Here is an 18,825-nt window from a genome sequence, read left to right on the forward strand (position 1 = left end):
CTTCCTCTCACTTATTGTCTCTCACTCACTCTCACTCACTCTCACTCCATCTCTCTTTTACATCATCTCTCATTCTTCTCATTCTTTCTCTTCATCATGTTCTATTCCTCTCTCCCTCTCACTCTCATTCTCTGTCACTCTCTGTCTACCTCAATCTATCTTCATCCATCTCCCGTTCTTCCATTCTCTCTCTGATTTCTTCCCTCCCACCCTCTTTCTCGCTTCTCTCATTTCTCCTTTCATTCTACCTCTCACTCTCTTCCTTCTCTCTCTCTCTCTCTCTCTCTCTCTCTCATTCTGCCTCTCTCTTATTTCTCCTTCTCTTCCCCTCTCATTCTGTCTCTCTCTCTCTCATTCTACCTCTCACTCTCTCATTCTTGTTCTCTCTTACCGTTCTCTCTCATTCTGCCTCTCTTTCATTCTTTCTCTTTCTTTCCCCCTTTATTCTCTTTTTCTCTCTCTATCTCTCATTGTACCTCTATCTTTGTCTGTCTCTCATTCTCTCTCTCTCTCTCATTCTCTCTCTCTCTCTCGCTTTCTCTCTCTCTCAGTCTTTCTCTCCACCACTCTCTCTCTTTCATTTTCTCTCATTCTACCTTCTCTCTCTCTCTGTATTTTGCTCTCTCTCTCTCTCGCTGCTGTTAGATTTTCACTTCCATGGTAATGTTTTGTTTATCTCTCTCTAACTCTGTCTCTCTCACTCCTTCATCTCACTCCATTATCTATCTACTACTTTCTCTCTCACCCTTCCTAACTCCAACCTCTCTCTCTCTCTCTCTCTCTCTTTCTCTCTCTCTCTCTCTCTATCTGTGTGTCCTGCTGTCAGACGGTCACCTCTGTCTTGCTGGCGGTGCGGTACTGGTGGTGCTGGTGTCCGGGTATGTACTGCAGGTGGTCGACGGTGTGTGTGCGGCGGGAGGCGAAAGCCTGCCTCCGATTGGCCGTCTGCGCGCCACTCACACTCAGCAGTGTGTTGGTGTTGTATGAAACGTCCTCAGCGTCATTTTTATTGGAGGTGGGGTGCGAGTGCATCTTCGTCATTTTGTAGTGGCGGTCCATTACGGGCGTGGTGGGCATGAACATGTCTGTGTGTGAAAGTGCCCGGGACATGGCCTTTTCACGGAAATTAGAGCGGCGTAGGGACAACATTTTATCCGGAGAGAGCAAAGGATCCTGGGACTGCAGACGGTCAGCCGACAGCAGCTGCTCCTGGGACAGGATGCGGGCGTGGTAGGGGGATGCGGGGGGTGCGTAGGAGGTGGAGGACGGCAGGGCGTGTTTGCGGGGTGTCCTGGGCATAGGAGGAGAGAGGACGTGGTCCTGGCTCATGGCCCTCTGGACACGACGCGGTTTCTGCTGCGACCTGTGGGGGATGCTGGGGGGCGAGTCCACGCTGAGCTTCAGTAGGTGGGACTGCAGCCCCAAAACACGGGGGGGCGCATCGGGCGAAAGGAGCTGCTGCTTTCTACTGTAGAAATCATCGAAATCCTTATCACCTGAGAGAGAGAGAGAGAGAGAGAAAGAGAGAGAGATAGAGAGAGAGAGAGATCGAGAGAGTTCAATATAAGAGCATTCGCTTTCCTGTTTCCTGCATCTTCCTCTTTGCTGAAATGACAGTATTACAGAAGCTTCCTAACCAGGCAAAATCTCTTAAATACTGCCCCAACTATAGGACCAACCCAGTGGTGTCCTAATTTCTGTTACAAGCTTCCAGCTTCCATTTCTACAGTTAGCCATTCCATATAGTTGAAACTGTGACAGGCGCCATAAGCAGTGCAGTATGACTGGCATTATGGTTGTACATACATCATATCACCTGTGAAAGTGACCTTTTTTCCCCTAAATCTGCAGTTTAAAACATCCCAGACACTGCAGACACATTATCCTCAATTCTGTAATGATGTGGGTGAATAATGACGAGACAGAGCTGGATGTGAGAGTTTAACGTGTGGCTGTTTATTAGGAGAAATAAAGTTGATGTTAGCGCAGCTTGCACAGCAACTAAAGCCTTGGAAAATGAAAAATTGAAAATGGGGAGTGGGAATGCCCCACTGAACATTTTTAACAACATTAGCTGTCTAGCTTACTAACTTACATTTTTAATGATTTTTTGATTACTTTTTTACGTTTATGTGCTATGTGCATTGATGCTTGGTAATAGGCATAACAGAATGTCTACTATATTGACCTAGATTGAGTAGTTTGGGATTTCCTAACTTGAGATAAGACTGTAAGATAAGCTATATTTCCTAAATTAAGATAGAAGTTGCTTATGTTATATGAATTAATGGAGTATCATATTTTGATTGTCAGATCTTAACCCCTTAAATGGCCCGTGCCCACTGGTGGGCCCAAAGTTTTATTGCAGATGTTTATAAGCTAAGAAGAGCTCAACGAGTTTGCATTAAAGTCCCTGTGGTTACTGGATAATAAGCCTTTGAATGTACTAAGCCTGGGGTTTTAAGGGGTACTTTAGGATTAAAGTTACATCACTCCTACATCACTATTTATTGCAAAGAAACTGTTTTGGTGTGTTGATTAGAACAATGTGGACTACAAAGGTTTTCTCTTCTTCCCCACTTCCTCTTCAGTTAGGTGCATTCACGAATGGCTTTTGATAAATAAAAAAAAATATTTTTACTTATCAGTTCTTGGCAGCAAATCATCGCAAAACTGCTGGAAAGTATTGTATGTGTGGAACACAACGTTCTGTTTTTTCTATAATATCTCCCCAAACAACACACACACAAACACACTCAATCGCTCTCAGGTATAGTTACTACATTCTCTCTTGCTTTCTTACCAGAGCAGAAAGAATGAGAGAGAGAGGGTGAGTGAGAGAGAAATTGGATCAAGGGATTTTAGAGAAGTGTAGCAGAGAGATTGACAGGTCTGTCAGTCTTGGTTCAGTTTGGATTGACCTGACAGAAATACAGAGTGGAAACACCAGAAAAAGATCAACATGAACAACATCAGTGGTATAAGCTGCCTTCCAAAAGCAAGGCTGCGGTCCAGATGGGCTGCATTTCTAGACTACTACATTATCGAAAGCTGCTCCAATCAGAAGGATCCTTGGAACACAGCTGAGAAACGCAAGCTACACTTCTGACCATTATCAAGGATTCTACTGGAGTATCCTAATGGTCTACTGTTACCCATAATCTTTTGCATGCACGCCTGACCCAAAGAAAGTTCAAGAGAAATGTCAACAGATAAAAGTTACTTATTAATCACTACGCTAATTACATTAAAGGCCAGTAAAATATATCTGCTGTTTCTGTAGTAAAGGTATCTGTTTCAGAATGTGTAAATTGAATGCAGGGTGTGAAATGCAACAGGTGTATTAAAAGAGCGTCCAGGAAAGGCCTGGTCCTTTATGATCACGAATGGTCATGGCCTGCCACTTTGACAAAAATGCATCAGCAAATAATCCAATCCAGTTTAAAAGTAACATTCCTCAGCCAGGGATTGTTGAATTTTAGGTATTTCAGCATCTACAGTGCATAATATCATCAAAACATTCAGGGAATCCTGAGAAATCTCTGTGTGTGAAGGACAAGGACAAAAACCACAATGGAGTGTCTGTGACCTTTGACCCCGCAGAATTCACTGCATTAAAAAACACCATACTTCTCAAGAATACTTCAAAAAAATGTTGTCAATAAACTGTGCATCACTACACCCAAAACTGCAAGTTAAGACTGTACTATGCACAGTCGAAGTCATATGTCAACAGCATACAGAAACACTGCCGACTTGGGCTCTAGCTCATCTGAAATGGACTGATGCTCAGTGGAAATGTGTATTGTGGTCTAATGAGTCAAACTTTCAGATTGTTTACAGAAATAATGCACATTGTGTTCTCTGGGCCAAAACATTAAAGAACCAACCAGATCATGACCAGTGTAAGGCCATGTATGATTGCTCAGCTGAAGTATAATAGAAGAATGGCAAAAAAATTACACTTTCAAAACTGGATCAGTTTGTGTATTTAGTCCCCAAACAGTTATTAAGTGTTGTGGTTGGTAGTGTTGTGGTGATGTAACACAGTGGTAAACATACTCCTGTCCAGACCTTTTTCTTTTTTGGAACGTGTTGCAGGCATCATATTTGGAATGAATAAAGTTCATAAGACATAAAACATCAAATAGCGTGTTTTGTACCATTTCCAATGTAATTTAGGTCAAACAGAATTTATTAATCACTGCTTAAGGTTTATTATTTCACATACCATCCTAACTTTTTTTGGAACAGGGGTTGTACATCATTCACATCAACAGTAGCAATGCTACGCTTGGGCCCAGTGGGCCTATGCCCACCCAATTTTATTACTGGCCCACCCAAACTGATTTACTTTCTGATTTACTATAAATATTTAAATCTTGTAAATAAATAGTTGGTGGAAAAATAATGAAAATGCATTTGCTGAATATATGACATTCAAGATGCCATTTGTGACAGTAATCAATCTAAATTCGAGTTAAACCAATACCTATAATGGAGAGGGTTTGCTTCCAACACACTCTCAACCAAACAGCAATGGTTTTCAGCACTGAATCAAGGAGCTATTCATCATGCTGGTACAAAATTTATGAGTTTACAAAGCCCTGCATTAGCAATGATGCTGTCAGCATTATGGAGATAAATGTGGAGAGCATTGTAACATGGATTTTCAGGATAGCATTCAGATAACACCTTTTCAATCTGTCTAAGGGCGTGTTTTCTTTTCATTGTTGCATGTGGAGCAAGGCATCGTGCAACTGAAAAGCATTTCTCAAGCCTGTGCAATCTTCTCTGCATTTCTGCATCTACAGTTGACCAATCAATATCGAGGATGCTCTCTCTCTAGTCAGTCTCACATCCAATATGGAGAAAAAGCTAGTTTTAGCTGTTGTTGAACACAGTGAATTGTATTCTTGCTTTTTTATGTGTTTTGTGCAGGTTTTCTATTTATTATTATATGTCAGTTTCAAAATGTTTATTGATCTTCAAGGTCTTTCGCATTCTCTCAAATCGCTTTTGTGCTTGTGTTTACCTAGCTGTCAATCAAAAGCATTAACCCGTCACCTAAAGAGCGCATCCCACTCTTGTTTAGTGTGACATGGCGTACCTTGTGTTTTAAAAAGTGCCATTTGAACTCTATCTAAATAAAATATAATAAATTGCTTTATAAATCGGTTTTCAATATAGCCTGGAAAGTGAAACATATGACTTACGCTCAGAGTTTACGCTGCCAAATGTTGGTGCTGGTGTCCAGGAGTGATTCCATTTGCTGGGCAAATGCTTAAATTACACCATCCATTGGTTGTTGGGCAAAATGTTGTTGGCCTATGACAGTACTTCCCAATCCTGGTCCTGGAGTACCACTGCCCTTCATTTAAGTGCTTCCCTTAAATTAATTTAGTCCTTCCTGAGTTGAAGTGGGTGTGTTAGAACAAGGAAACACTAACATGTGCAGGACAGGGGTACTGTACCACCAGGGCTTAAAATACTCGGTACCAGAAAACATTTCTAAAGTAACTACTAACTTTACTAAGTAAATACTTATACCTACAGACTAATCATTAAGCAATAATAGTATGTGAATAATATTACTATTACATTCAGCCAGGCTTTAAAGTAAAACCTACAGTAAGGTGAAAAACAAAGCAAATTTCCCCTCTCATTTTTTCCCTTTCTTTTATTCCCACTTTTTTCTCTTTTTCCACATTTTTGTTCCACCTTATTGTGAACTAAATCCTTTTTCTCTTTTAATCCTCATGTGTTCTCTCATTCCCCTCTTCTCTCTGGGGGTCTCTGGATGTTCTGGTGTCCTCTCCGACTCACACTGGTAGGTTTCAAACATGGTCACCCTGACAGTTACACCTGCTGGGCAGCTTTTACACATGCAGACAGAGAGAGAGAGTGTGTGAGACACAGCACCTCACAGAAACACACTGTTTCCCCCAAAGACTTCTACTAAACAAGTTTGTCACTCTAAGATTTAGCCTTATTGGAACATGATCTTTAAATCCATTCTGTTCTCTCATAGCTACTGTTATGATGTTGGAAGAGTTATAAAATGTACTGCACACCTACTTTTCTGTAAGAACAGAGACCTTTTCAGACCAAGTGCATTTTTTCTGATGGAAAAAAAATGATGTGATTTTTAAATCCAACATAGTTTTTTTAAACACTCTGAAGATGAATGAAGAGGATGGAACAAAAAGGATTCTTTGAGTAGTAATGAACTCATCTTTTTTTCTTTAAAGCTCTGCAACTGAAATGTGAACACACTGAGTACAAACATGCTCCAAAAAAAGAGCATGAACTGACTAGGATCATACACCATTTTAAAGCAGGCATGTCAAACAGGGGACCCTCTGGGCCAAAGTGCTGCAGATATAAGCATTTTCCCTCATCTAACAAATTGAGTTCATAAAGGCTTTGCTAATTAGCTCATAAGCTGAATTAGATGTGTTTAATAAGGCAGTGTGCTGAAGTCTGCAGTGTTTTGGACTGTGAGGACAGGAGCCTAACATGTGTGTTTTAAAGGGTGGCCGGGGTGGCCCAATTGGCCACTCCAAATGCCGCCTCAAATTTTTGCCATGTCATTGGCTTCCACCTTGCTGTGGGGTGGAGAGTTGTTTTGCTTTTAGTGGAACAACTCTCCAACAACCCCACCCCCCACCCCCAATGCCATATTGGCATGGCGAGTACATCTTCTCACTTTGCCATTTAGAGTAGAATTGTTTTGCTACTGCTGGAACAACTGTCCAACTCTCCAATCTCTCCAACTATCCCAGCCACTGCTTATATTTGTTTATCTGTTAATCTAGGTGTTGGGGTACTTCCCATCATTCCCCAGCCTTTCAGCTTTGGTCCACCGTAAAGTTTCTTCAACCTCTGCATTTTTATAGTCAGCACGTTGCTTGTTATATACCTGGTGTGCATTTTTGGCTTGTAGCCTTGTCACTCAAAAATAAGAAAACTAATTAAAAACTATAATGTCCACTGCAAATCAAAAAAATGAAGAATTATAGAGAAAACACTGGCCAAATACTGGCCAACTTCTGTTTTTGTATCTTCAATGCATGAAGGATGGTTTAAAAGTAGAACCCTTCTGTGTCTTTGGCTTGCAACACATTTTACCCCAACCCTTATATTCAACATCCCCATATAAAACATTATATGCTGAGCGTAGTCTACTGTTGTGCTAATTTAGCATTGCTAAAAGAGCAAAACTCATCTGAACAAAACAGTCCAGTCCAGTTTGTGGTTACTCTGAGTACGAACCAGTTTCAGATCATATCATTTTATTCTTATAGTTCTTGTAAATGAAATTAATCACTTAAAGTAGGATCCTGTAACAGGAGGCTAAGGGTCAAGCTATGTGACAGACAACAATGTAATAAACCTTCATAACAAGCACTGTTAACAAATTTAGAAAAACTTAAAACCTACTTGCTACTTGCTGGGACAGCAGTCACTATTTATGAGCGAGAGGAGTGTGTAGGATGTGAGTAGATAATGTAAACATATTGATAACAGACATTGGTACTTTGGCAGATCTGACATCATCTACACCAAATTTAGTTCCAGTCAACCTGTGTGCAAAATACCGCCTGGTATTCACGGTATCCGGGGGGCCCAAAGTTGGCTGGCTACTCCAGCACTGGCAGGCTGCTATCTCAATCACCATGCAGCTGATGCTAGCTTCAATAGCAACAAAATGTTTGGTTTAACAATTTTTCTTTTGGAAGTACTCTTTTCTAGTTTGGTGACACACTCATCTTTTGTCTTCAGTTTACAATTATTGTTACTTGTAATTACAAATATTACAAGTTTTTCAAATGTTTGCCAGGCAGTTGCTAGGCTATGAAGAATATGAAGATGAGTTAACCAGTTTGCCACAGTGCCACCCTGAGGCAGACAAGTGCTGCTGCTCTAGTAAGAATGCCAAAGACAGATGTTGGCCAACTGTGGGAGAAACAGCTAAACAATAAATTTGTATTTGAATGTCTATTTTACCCTAATTAACAGGATAGTTCCTTTTCAGAGAGCCCCCAGAATTTTTATTTTGAGACAGGTGTCCAAGGGGTTAATAAGGGGGTCCCTGACCTCTCCACGACCCCCTGTATTTCACACTTTGCTCTCATCTTACAGTGAACTGAAGAAATAGCAATATCCCCAAAGACCAACAGTATTCTTTATCTGCCAGTTCAATATAAGAAAATCACAAATATGAGCAGACAGGGGCTTTCAGTAAGGCATGTATTGTCTAAATAAATATGAACGAAATATTATATATTAATGTGTTTATACTGAAGTTAGTAGCTGAATGGATTACATCTAAATACAAAAAGTGTTATCATTATTTTATTATTTTTCTATTTCACAGTCTCAGTAAGTCAGTTTCAATAGTCAATCAGACATATTAGGTGCCAAGATTTTGCTTCTGTAGTTTAGCACTGGAGCTAAGAGGCTAACATTGCTAACAAACAATAGAAGTCAATAGTCACCTGAATCTTGTCTGTAAATACATCCCCAAAACTTCTCTCAACCCCACTTAAACCCCATCCAAGTCTTCACTGATGTCATACAGACTTTTCAGTGTGGTTTAGAAAGCAGTATGACTTACTATGAACTATAAAAACGAAGCAAATTTTACCATGTAGCTGAACACTGAGGGCAGCCATTTTGGGGGGGGGGGATTTTTACCCAATTTTCTCCCCAATTTAGTCATTTCCAATTTTACCCGCTAGTTAGGACTCCCCCATCACACGATATTACCAGTGCTAGGAGGGCGAAGGCTAACACAGGCTTCCTCCGAGACCTGTGGAGCCAGCCACCGCTTCTTTTCGAACTGCCGCTCACGCAACGTCATTGGACAGCCGAACGCGCTCGGAGGAAAGCGCCAACCGCCAGATCTGTTACGTCAGCTAACAGACGCCTGCGCTGACTAGTAAGTGATGGGGGGAGAAGGGGGGCCACCCTACCCACCCAGAGAGAGTGAGGCCAGTTGTGCTCTCTTGGACTCCCGGCTACGGATGGCTGTAGCATCACCAGGGATCGAACTTGCGATCACCTGATAAAAGGACCAACACTTAGACGGTTGCGCCACTCGGGAGCCCGAGGGCAGCCATTTTAAACAACAAACATTGATCTCTTCATGTGCACATGTCATGCAGGGATATGGATGCTACAGATGTTCATGATCTCTTTTGTCTCTTTTTATAATGTTAATGATGAATTTTAAAACTAAAGATATATGTTTATAGACAGAAGCAACACAAATCATGAAAGCTTGTCTGAAGTGGCTGTCCCCTGCATTCAGCTACACGGTGAAATTTATGTTTAAAAATTTAAGTTTATTTTTATAGCTCTCAGCAAGTCACACTGTGTCCTAAAACACATCAACAAGTCTATGTGCCCTTAATGAAGACCTGGATGCAGTGTGAGTGGACTGGGAGACTTATGGAGAAGTTTTGACTGAGTAGAAAATTGTGTAAATTTGATTTTTCAGCAAACTATTCATTTAAGGTTGGTACAGCAGCATTTACACATACTCAGTGTGTAAGAATATCAGTACACACCAGTACACACTGACTGTATGTTTGTATCCTTTGAGCAACCTGAACGTCTCCAAGCTTCTGTCCTGAAGGCTGTTTGGTTGGTTTTAATGAATGCTTAACGAGTCCCAGGGCCTTGGCTCTCACTGCCTGTTCAATAGAGAATTGGCCAGCTGCTGGCACTGACCTTCAGACAGCAAAGGTCAGAAAAGCATGCCCTCAGGCCACACAGTGGGACCTGGACACACCGACAACAAAAGAGCTCTATCGTTTCTTCAAATGCTGCCAAAGGGGGTGAATGAGGGAAAACAGTGTCAGTAGGAGGCGCTGTCTCCATCACACAGGGACTACAGTAGTTGTCCTCAGTCAAATCTATATAGTTCAGTGGTGTCAAACTGTGATGAACAGTGGAGTGATCAGCCGATGGCTCCTGGTTCACTAGTGTTATTAATGAACTGATGGCTCCTGGTTCACTAGTGTTATTAATGAACTGATGGCTCCTGGTTCACTAGTGTGGAGTGATAAACTGATGGCTCCTGGTTCACTAGTGTGGAGTGATGAACTAATGTCTTCTGGTTCACTAGTGTGGAGTGACAAACTGATGGCTCCTGGTTCATTAGTGTTCAGTAATGAACTGATGGCTGCTGGTTCACTAGTGTGGAGTAGTGAACTGAAGGCTCCTGGTTCACTAGTGTGGAGCAATGAACTGATGGCTCCAAGTTCACTAGTGTGGAGTAATGAACTGATGGCTCCTGGTTCACTAGTGTGGAGCAATGAACTGATGGCTCCTAGTTCACGAGCGTGGAGAGACGAACTGATGGCTCCAAGTTCACTAGTGTGGAGTGATGAACTGATATCTCCTAGTTCACTAGTATGGAGTGATGACCTGATGGCTCCTAGTTCACTAGTGTGGAGTGATGAACTGATATCTCCTAGTTCACTAATCTGGAGTCATGAACTGATGGCTCCTAGTTCACTAGTGTGGAGTGATTAACCAATGGCTGCTGGTTCACTAGTGTGGAGTGATGAACTGATATCTCCTAGATCACTAATCTGGAGTGATTAACCAATGGCTGCTGGTTCACTAGTGTGGAGTGATGAACTGATATCTCCTGGTTCACTAATCTGGAGTGATGAACTGATGGCTCCTAGTTCACTAATGTGGAGTGATTAACTGATGGCTCCTGGTTCACTAGTGTGGAGTGATGAACTGATAGCTCCTGGTTCACTAATCTGGAGTGATGAACTGATGGCTCCTGGTTCACAAGAGTGGAGTGATGAACTGATAGCTCCTGGTTCACTAGTGTGGAGTGATGAACTGATAGCTTCTGGTTCACTAGTGTGGAGTGATGAACTGATAGCTTCTGGTTCACTAGTGTGGAGTGATGAACTGATAGCTCCCGATTCATTAGTGAGAGCACAGGTGCAAATAGTTGTGCACCTGCTAGATATTGCTATAGTTGTGTGCTAGATGTTGAACAGACTGATTGAGTGTGTTGTGATATCAGTAATGAGCTGATGTGCTGAGTCAGGTGTGTTTAAGCAGAGAACACTAACACTAACCTTATTTCATTCAGAGAAACACACACACACTGAAAACAGCTGACAGATCAGGAGTTAAACAAGCCCAGTTGAGCGAGAGAGAAAGAGAGAGAGAGAGTAATGATGGCATTTTGCTTTTCTTCCAGAGAGAGATAAATGAGCTCTGTTCTTCTCAGAGGAGTCCCTCTAATACTGATTAAAGAGCAAACAGACAATCTCTCTCTCTCTCTCTCTCTCTCTCTCTCTCTCTCTCTCTCTCTCACACACACACACACACACACACACACACACACACACTTTCTTTCTCTTTCTACTTTCTATTTTTTGTAATGCACTTTGAGCTCTTCCAATTGTAAATGGCTATTATATATAGTTATTAGTTAATTATCAGTAATGTTTGAAATAAATAAACGTATTTATTGAACAACAATTGTCTTTGTCATACTCTCTTTCATAAACACAATAATTCACTAAAAGACAGGCAGTTCTAATATGGGTGATTGCAGGAATCTCCAAATTTATTGCCTCAAGAGTTCATATACATGAGCCATATATTAAAATGCAGACATACCCATGTGTTAAGACAGTTACTCCATCTATAATCCCCTATAAATTATGAATTATTTCTTTTAAACTGTAATGGGATTACTCATTACTCTTTACTTCTAAGTTACTCTCTTAAACCCTCAAAAATCTGTATCTACTGGAAAGTAGAAGAGAAAACTCAGTGGTCCCTTTTAGTATTTTATTTAGAAAGAAATAGCCAATCACTATTTAAAAGGCCTGTCAGTATCCCTTACTCAACAAGAAACAGCCAGTTATGCTGATTCAAATTATGAATAAGCAATGCTGTCTGAAAAACTAACCAGTAAAAGGTTCATAAACAGCCGCCTCAAAATAAAATCATTATAAACAAAATGTAAAGCCTCGAGAGCTGTTCCTAGGTGTAAATCTATTCAAACATGTGTAGGTTCTCCCCTCTTCAGCATGGGAGTATTAATAATTAGTTTAACCCTATAAAATCACAGGTTTATTACATACTTAGGCTTATTATTCAGTAACTACATGGACTTCAATGCAAAATGGCTGTGCTGTTCTTAGGTAATAGAAGTGTGTAATAAAACTGGCCCTGGCTACTTTTGGCATGATTAGATGCTTAGGCAGATTTATAGTGCTTCCTGACTTGCGATGAGTAATCATGTTACTGTAACACTGAAGATGCCCAGTTTTTAAACTTCCCAGAGACCAACCTTCCACAGAATACTACTCCATTAGATTAGATTACTAATCTATTTTCTACAAAAGAGCTGAAACCCTGCTGTTAGGATGGTTCTGTGCACACTGGGCTACTGGGAATGAGAGGAGTTGATTTAATTGGACTTCACTGTAGCGTGGCTGTTCATTCTCTGTGATAATGTATTCATTCTAGCGCCGCCACTTTTTATCATTTAGCAGCTGCACCGCAACTCATGAAAATATTATATATGCTCATATGAAAAATTTCTGCCACACTCAAACAGGCCAACACTGGGACCTTGTGCTATAGTTTCACACCTGCAGCATGATCATAAAAATAGAGCCTGTGCACTAAACAAAACTGTAAAGTATTTCTTTTCTCTTTCTTTCACTGTTAGGATTTTATTGCGAGAGCTTATTAGAGCACTTATCATATCCTGCATTATTTGTTTCAATTCTTTAGTTGTTTATATAATACTCTCTCTCTCTCTCTCTCTCTTTCTCTCTCTCTGCTGGGTGTTCAGTCATCTCTGAAGGACATGAACTACAAAAGAGTGAAATATCAAATATTCTGTGTGCAGAGCACTTACTGTCTAATCACTTTAATTCACTTACTCCTTCTTGCTCTCTCTGTTTCTCTCCATCTCTTCCCCCACCCTTTCCTTCTTTCTTCCTTATTTCCTCTTATTTCTCCTTTTTTCCCTCTTTCTATCTCTGTCTCTCTCTCTCGCTCTCTCTCTCTCTCTTTCTCTCTCTCCCTCATCCAATTCTTTCTCTCTCTTTGGAAAAGTGACTCAGTCTTGTCCATTAATGTATTTATTTATTTATTTTCTCTCTTGTCTGCTCAGCCTCTTCACTAAAGCAGATTTTCCTAGCAGAATTATCTCTTTAATGAACAGAAACAGGGCAGGACCACTGCAGGCTTGATCATCCATCATCTAACCTCAGGTGGGTAGTAACAAGTTACGTTGACAGTGTTCATGAGCAAATTAACAACTCAACCAATAAAGCCAGACTTAGGTTGCTTTGCTGATAGATGCTCAATGTACTAAGAAGTTCCACTGAAGTTCTAAAAGTTACTTCAGTAGTTTTGGGACCTGATCCATTTGACATGAAGGTTTTTTGTTTGTTTGTTTTGGAATGACACTTTTTCTTAAGTCATTATTTAATTGGAGCAACAATACTTTTATCCCACTCACTTGTATCCCACCCATGCTAACATTTCCTTCTGCTATATTGACAACACACTTCAAAGTGAGTTTATAAGACCATATAGGAGGATATAAGCTGTGTGTCAATCAATAGCGAGTTATATGGCAACATAGGCAGCATTTTAAGCCAAACACAAAGGCTGTTTGCTAACATTCACTACATGTCCAAAAATTTGTAGACAACCCAACGTTGGTTTGAAATTTACAGTATAAAGGTTAACAATATAAATAAATTCCCTCCTAACAGTGTCTACTCTTCTGAGAAGGCTTTACACTAGTTGGAACATTGCTGTGAAGATTTGATTGCATTTAGCCACAAGTGAGGTCAGGTACTGATGTTGAATGATCAGTTCTGGATCACTCCAATCAACTCCACTTCAACTCATCTCAAAGGTATTGGATGAAGCTCAATCCAGAGAATGCAGTTCCATTGCTCCACAGCCCAGTGCTAGGGCTTTATACCCCCCTAGCCAGTGCTTAGCATTGGTAACCCATTCTATCTTTTTTATGAAGATCATACAAGTTGAACACCAGAGTTCACTAATTAGAGGGGATGTCTGGATACTGTTGAACATGCAGTGCATTATTTTGGCCAAAATTTACCATTTCTATCCTGAATAAATCAGACGATCACAAAAATGCAACAACAAGCTTTCTCTAAATTTCCAAAGATGGTGGTTGGTGATGCAGAAAGTGAAGTGTTTTTAAATGTAGATTACTTCATTTAATGTGCAGTGTTTTCCTTTTATTTTGTCACAGAACTATAAAAGTGCTATTTAATTATACTTTTATTCATGTTGATGGACAGTTCTTAGTACACTGAAAGTTTTTTTAGATCAGCTAGTGAGCCCTGTCACCAGACTATTGTTTCATATAGCCAGCTAGCTAACTAACCTGGGCCCGGTTTCCCAAAACATCTTAAGCTGCTTTTCCACTGCATGGTACCGGCTCAACTCTACTCGACTCTACTTAACTGTACTCGCTTTTGGCACCAGCTACTTCGTGTTCCACTGCAGATATAGTACCCCCTCAATGTAGCTGGTCGTCATAGCGATGCCACGTGAAACTGGCATGAAGGAGACACATTTTGGGAAATACTACATCAGAGGTCACAACAAGACGATTCTTGTTGCTACAAAGGCGACCCAAGAGGGTATGCTAACCTGGTAGCTAACGTTAGCATATGTATTTAGAGTGACGATTATCTCTGAACAATCAGTTCTCTGCAGTTTTTCCATGTCACCTTTTGGTATCGGCTCAGCTTGCTTGGAACCTAAATGGAGTTGATACCAAAAAGAGTACCAGGTACCAGGTTTGCTTAATGAAAAGCCAAAAAAGAGTAAGCAGAGCCAGTACTATGCAGTGGAAAAGCAGATTTAGTGTTACAATCATCTTAAGACATAAAGAGTGTGTTAAGTTTGATACTTGTTTTACTATTCAAGTATGAACTCTGTGCTAAGATGCTTTTTTGGGAAACCCAGCCCTGTTCATTCACACCAGTAAAGAGTCTGAATTCTTCTGTTTGTGCCATTTATGAGATTTTTCGGGAGGATTTTCACTCAACTTTTTCCCCATTTCAGTCATGGCCAGTTTCATTCAGTACCTGCTAGTTCTCCCTATCACAAGATGCTACCTAGGTGAAAGGGTACAGGCTAGTCACTGCCGCTTTTCATACTGCTGCAAATGCAACTTATTGGACAGCTCCACAAGCTTGGAGGAGAATGCTAACTGCCCATTCTGTTATGTCAGCTAACAGATGCCTGCATTGGCTAGCATTGCACTGTGTGATGGGCTCTACTCACGATCTCTCATTGACAGGGCAAATGCTACAATGGATGCAGCACTCAGAAGCCCAACATATTAACATCTCACAGATTCATTCGGGAGCAGAATAAGCCCTCAGCAAACACACAGCTTCCACCTTCAACATCTATCTTGGTGATAGCATCTCTCCGTATGAATACAGTGATTATTATGTAGCTGTTAAAATGCCATTAGCATGCGCATCAGTGTTGCATGTAGAGTAGGAACGCAGATGGTGGTGTATTAAATTGCCATTAGCCAGCGTTAAATGAGAAGAAAAGTGAAATGAGAAATGGGTTTGAATTAGAGACATTCACACTGCATGATCTTTAAAAACAAAACATATCAGTGAGGACGGTTGTATATGCAGTTACTAGCCTTTAGGTTTGTAATCAGGGAGAATCAGATGCTCCGCCCACACGTTGAGCGCATGCCTGATTTTTTTTGTACATTAAACTGGCCACACCTCTTTAGATTTTGTCATTTTCTTTTTGATTGGCTGTCCACACACTTCTGTGCAATGGGTTGCGTCTGTCTGATTGGATTACAAGCACTCGCCAGCTCTGCACACTGTGACTGAGCCTTTCAGAGCAAGATAGTCATGGCAGAAAAGAACATGTCATGTATGGTTCTACATAGAACTTTTTTTGAATCTGGTTCTATATCGCATCAACTGTTACAATATTCTGATGCTATAGTTACAATATCAAACTTGTAACAATAGGAGAACCCTTTTATGGCGCTATATAGAGAAAGCTTCTACATAGAACCCTACACAACAGATTCTCAATCAATCTGAATGACCATTTCCCATGCAAAGAACCATTTGAGCATGCAAAAATGCATTGCTTTTACTGAAGAACCTTTTTTAAAGTTTGCAGTCAATCTGTAACAGTTAATACATTGCCAACAGTTACTTGTGTTCATTTTTCTAGATAATAGTATGTTACATCATTTCAGAAACCACATAAGCACATCTTAAGACTGCTTAACAACTCAAGATGGTTTGAGGGAAGAGTGATAATGCAGGTATGCAAGTGTTGATCAGTGAGCTATACCAGAGATGTTGTAAAGGAATAAGACCAGTAACTGGTTGAAATATGACAGGGAAAGCTAATAACACTCAACATGGCATTTGTTTATGGAGAAAGTATCATCCCTCAAAAAAAAAGAGCCAATCAGCTTACTGGTTAAGCTGCTAGTGGGAAAAGCTTCCCCTCTTTGTAGAAATATGTGCATGTGCAGTAGCCAAAAATTAGATTTTTTTTGTGTGTTATTTGAGCCAAACGCTATAAACAATTTCTGCTGTTATTGTCAGATTTTTTTCAGTGATTTCCAACGTTCATGTGGCTTTTAGTTTCAATTTTCTAGGTCTGTCCCCATTCATAAGGATAGAAGCCTGGTATGACTGGAAATAACTGCCCAGGGGCATTGTCAAGATGGCTGTTGAGTGGACAGACTTTAGGACTTTGGCTATACACTTCTATTACTTTTTGGCCACATTAGTCTTGTAGATTAGAAATGTAGTCTTCACTGATCGACTACATTTACGGTAAAACCATCAGTTAGATATTTTGCCAACTCATTACTTTAAAGACTATGTATGGACCCAAGACAGACTTTGTAGGGCATGCAGAGGGAGAGAGGGTCAGCAGAGTGGGGCGGTGTAGCAGGGGTCAGTGCTCCATGTCCAGGTCTCTGTGGCCAGGCAAGTAGTATATGGCTGCAGATGCCACTCTCATGGCTCTTTCAGTTTAATGTAAGTGCAGATGTGAACATTGCACTCCTCTTGCCTTTGTTTTTAATAATCATTGATAAGATAGTTCTTACAATAAAATGGTCCTGCATTAAACTTTTGTGGCTAACACAGTTTGATAGCTAACGAATGTAAAGCTATCATTAGCTAGCAGTAACATCAGCCAATGGTAACTTAATTTTAGAATTAGCTAGATATCATCTGGATATTTGCTTCTAACAACACGATTGTGTTCTTTTTTGACATATTTTGTCATGAATGTAACTGCCTATACAAAAACAATGAGACATTTCAAATGTACTACAATGTATTAAGGATATATTTTTTAAATATATTGACAATATAAAACCATATACTTTTAGTAGTTTTACTTTTTATTAGCTAGACAACTGCATGATAGACAATGTTAATCTTGCTAATCAGAGGGGGACCATCAGGGCCTTTTAGGCCTTCAGAAAAGGCCTAATGATTTCTGGATACTAAAAATATGTATTTTTTATTTATTAAATTCATGCTCATATTTAAACTCTGCAATCATAACAGTACTTCTCTTGTTTCATTGTAAATAGTTAATTTCTTCAAATTTCCAGCAGAAAATTGGCCAAACAGGATAGTTTTTCTCCATAGTATCTAGGTAAAGCTAAGCGAGCTCTTCTGTTGGTTATGATGTCAAGAATTGAAGGGAAGGCCAAACATGTTGGATTAACTATCAGCGTAATTACAAAGTTACAGAGGAATCAACCAATCATGTTTTGATTTTCTTTGCAGCACCAATTTAGGGAGAAAAAATGACTTCTGGAAGTCCTAGATACATCGCAGACTGAGTATATATGCTAATATATCTATTACAAGCCTTAAGTAAAACTTGGAATGACTTTTAGAATCATCAAATGTTTATGTTTTATCTAGAACTGCCTTTCCAGTTCCAGTTGTCCCACCTTAAACAGTGCAGTAGTTACATTCTGGTGCCTGTGAATTTTCCATTCCACCTTTAATGCTGAAGCAGCTACATTCCATTACCTAAATGCAGCACAATGCAACTGCTGCACCATTTAAAGTGGAACATAAAATTCAAATAAGAACTTTAGCCTCATCAGAAAATGTTCATGCAAATCACCATTAGCTTAGTGCCAAACTACTGGAATCCTATAGATATATGCTAGATATATGCTAGTAGAAGTTAGCATTATCATTGAGATAAGTTTTTTCCTTGTGCTTTTATCGGGTTTTGGCCCAAACTGAAGGTCTAACTCTGATAGTCACGGTTTGCCACTGTAGGTAATATTAGCTAAGACTATTTATATTAAACTTAATATATCATATTATGACTACATTAAATACAAGTACTAACTCTCATAAACTGAGTTGCCACTTTTATAGGCTAACTTACATTCATTGGGCATTTTCTCAAAAACACCTACCAAAAAAGTGCATTTTGTAGGTCTACAATTATTGACTGTAGCTCAGGGATGCGGAAAGTGGAGGTCCTGAGGGGGCTAGAGCATCCCCAGATTTCAGAATTGTTTTAACAGAACCAATAAAAAGACAAAACAGACTTTTTAAATAATTTCATTGTAGTTAAAACTTATATGTGCTTGTTTTAGGGTGGAGTTTTTTTTTAAAATTTTAATTAATTAATTAATTTAATTATCTACTGCTTTTTGAATAAATACTTTTTCCATCATTGTAATTATCTCATGCTCAGTATCTCATTATATTGTGCTTA

At 39.9% G+C, this 18,825-nt stretch overlaps 1 protein-coding gene across 4 annotated transcripts in view; it reads right to left on the bottom strand.

The window, feature by feature from the left end:
- Positions 1 to 814: 814 nt before the first annotated feature.
- The window catches only part of LOC118805344 (protein shisa-6-like), a 158,361-nt gene continuing 140,350 nt past the window's right edge, over positions 815 to 18,825 (bottom strand). For all 4 annotated transcript variants that reach the window (XM_036566077.1, XM_036566075.1, XM_036566076.1 and 1 more), the window contains one exon: positions 815 to 1,496. In XM_036566077.1, coding sequence (XP_036421970.1) covers positions 823 to 1,496 — 674 coding nt within the window. In that variant the 3' untranslated portion in view covers positions 815 to 822. The remainder of the gene's footprint in view (positions 1,497 to 18,825) is intronic.

This window comes from Colossoma macropomum, unplaced genomic scaffold (genome assembly GCF_904425465.1).
Source record: "Colossoma macropomum unplaced genomic scaffold, Colossoma_macropomum, whole genome shotgun sequence".
NCBI classification, from domain to species: Eukaryota; Metazoa; Chordata; class Actinopteri; order Characiformes; family Serrasalmidae; genus Colossoma; species Colossoma macropomum.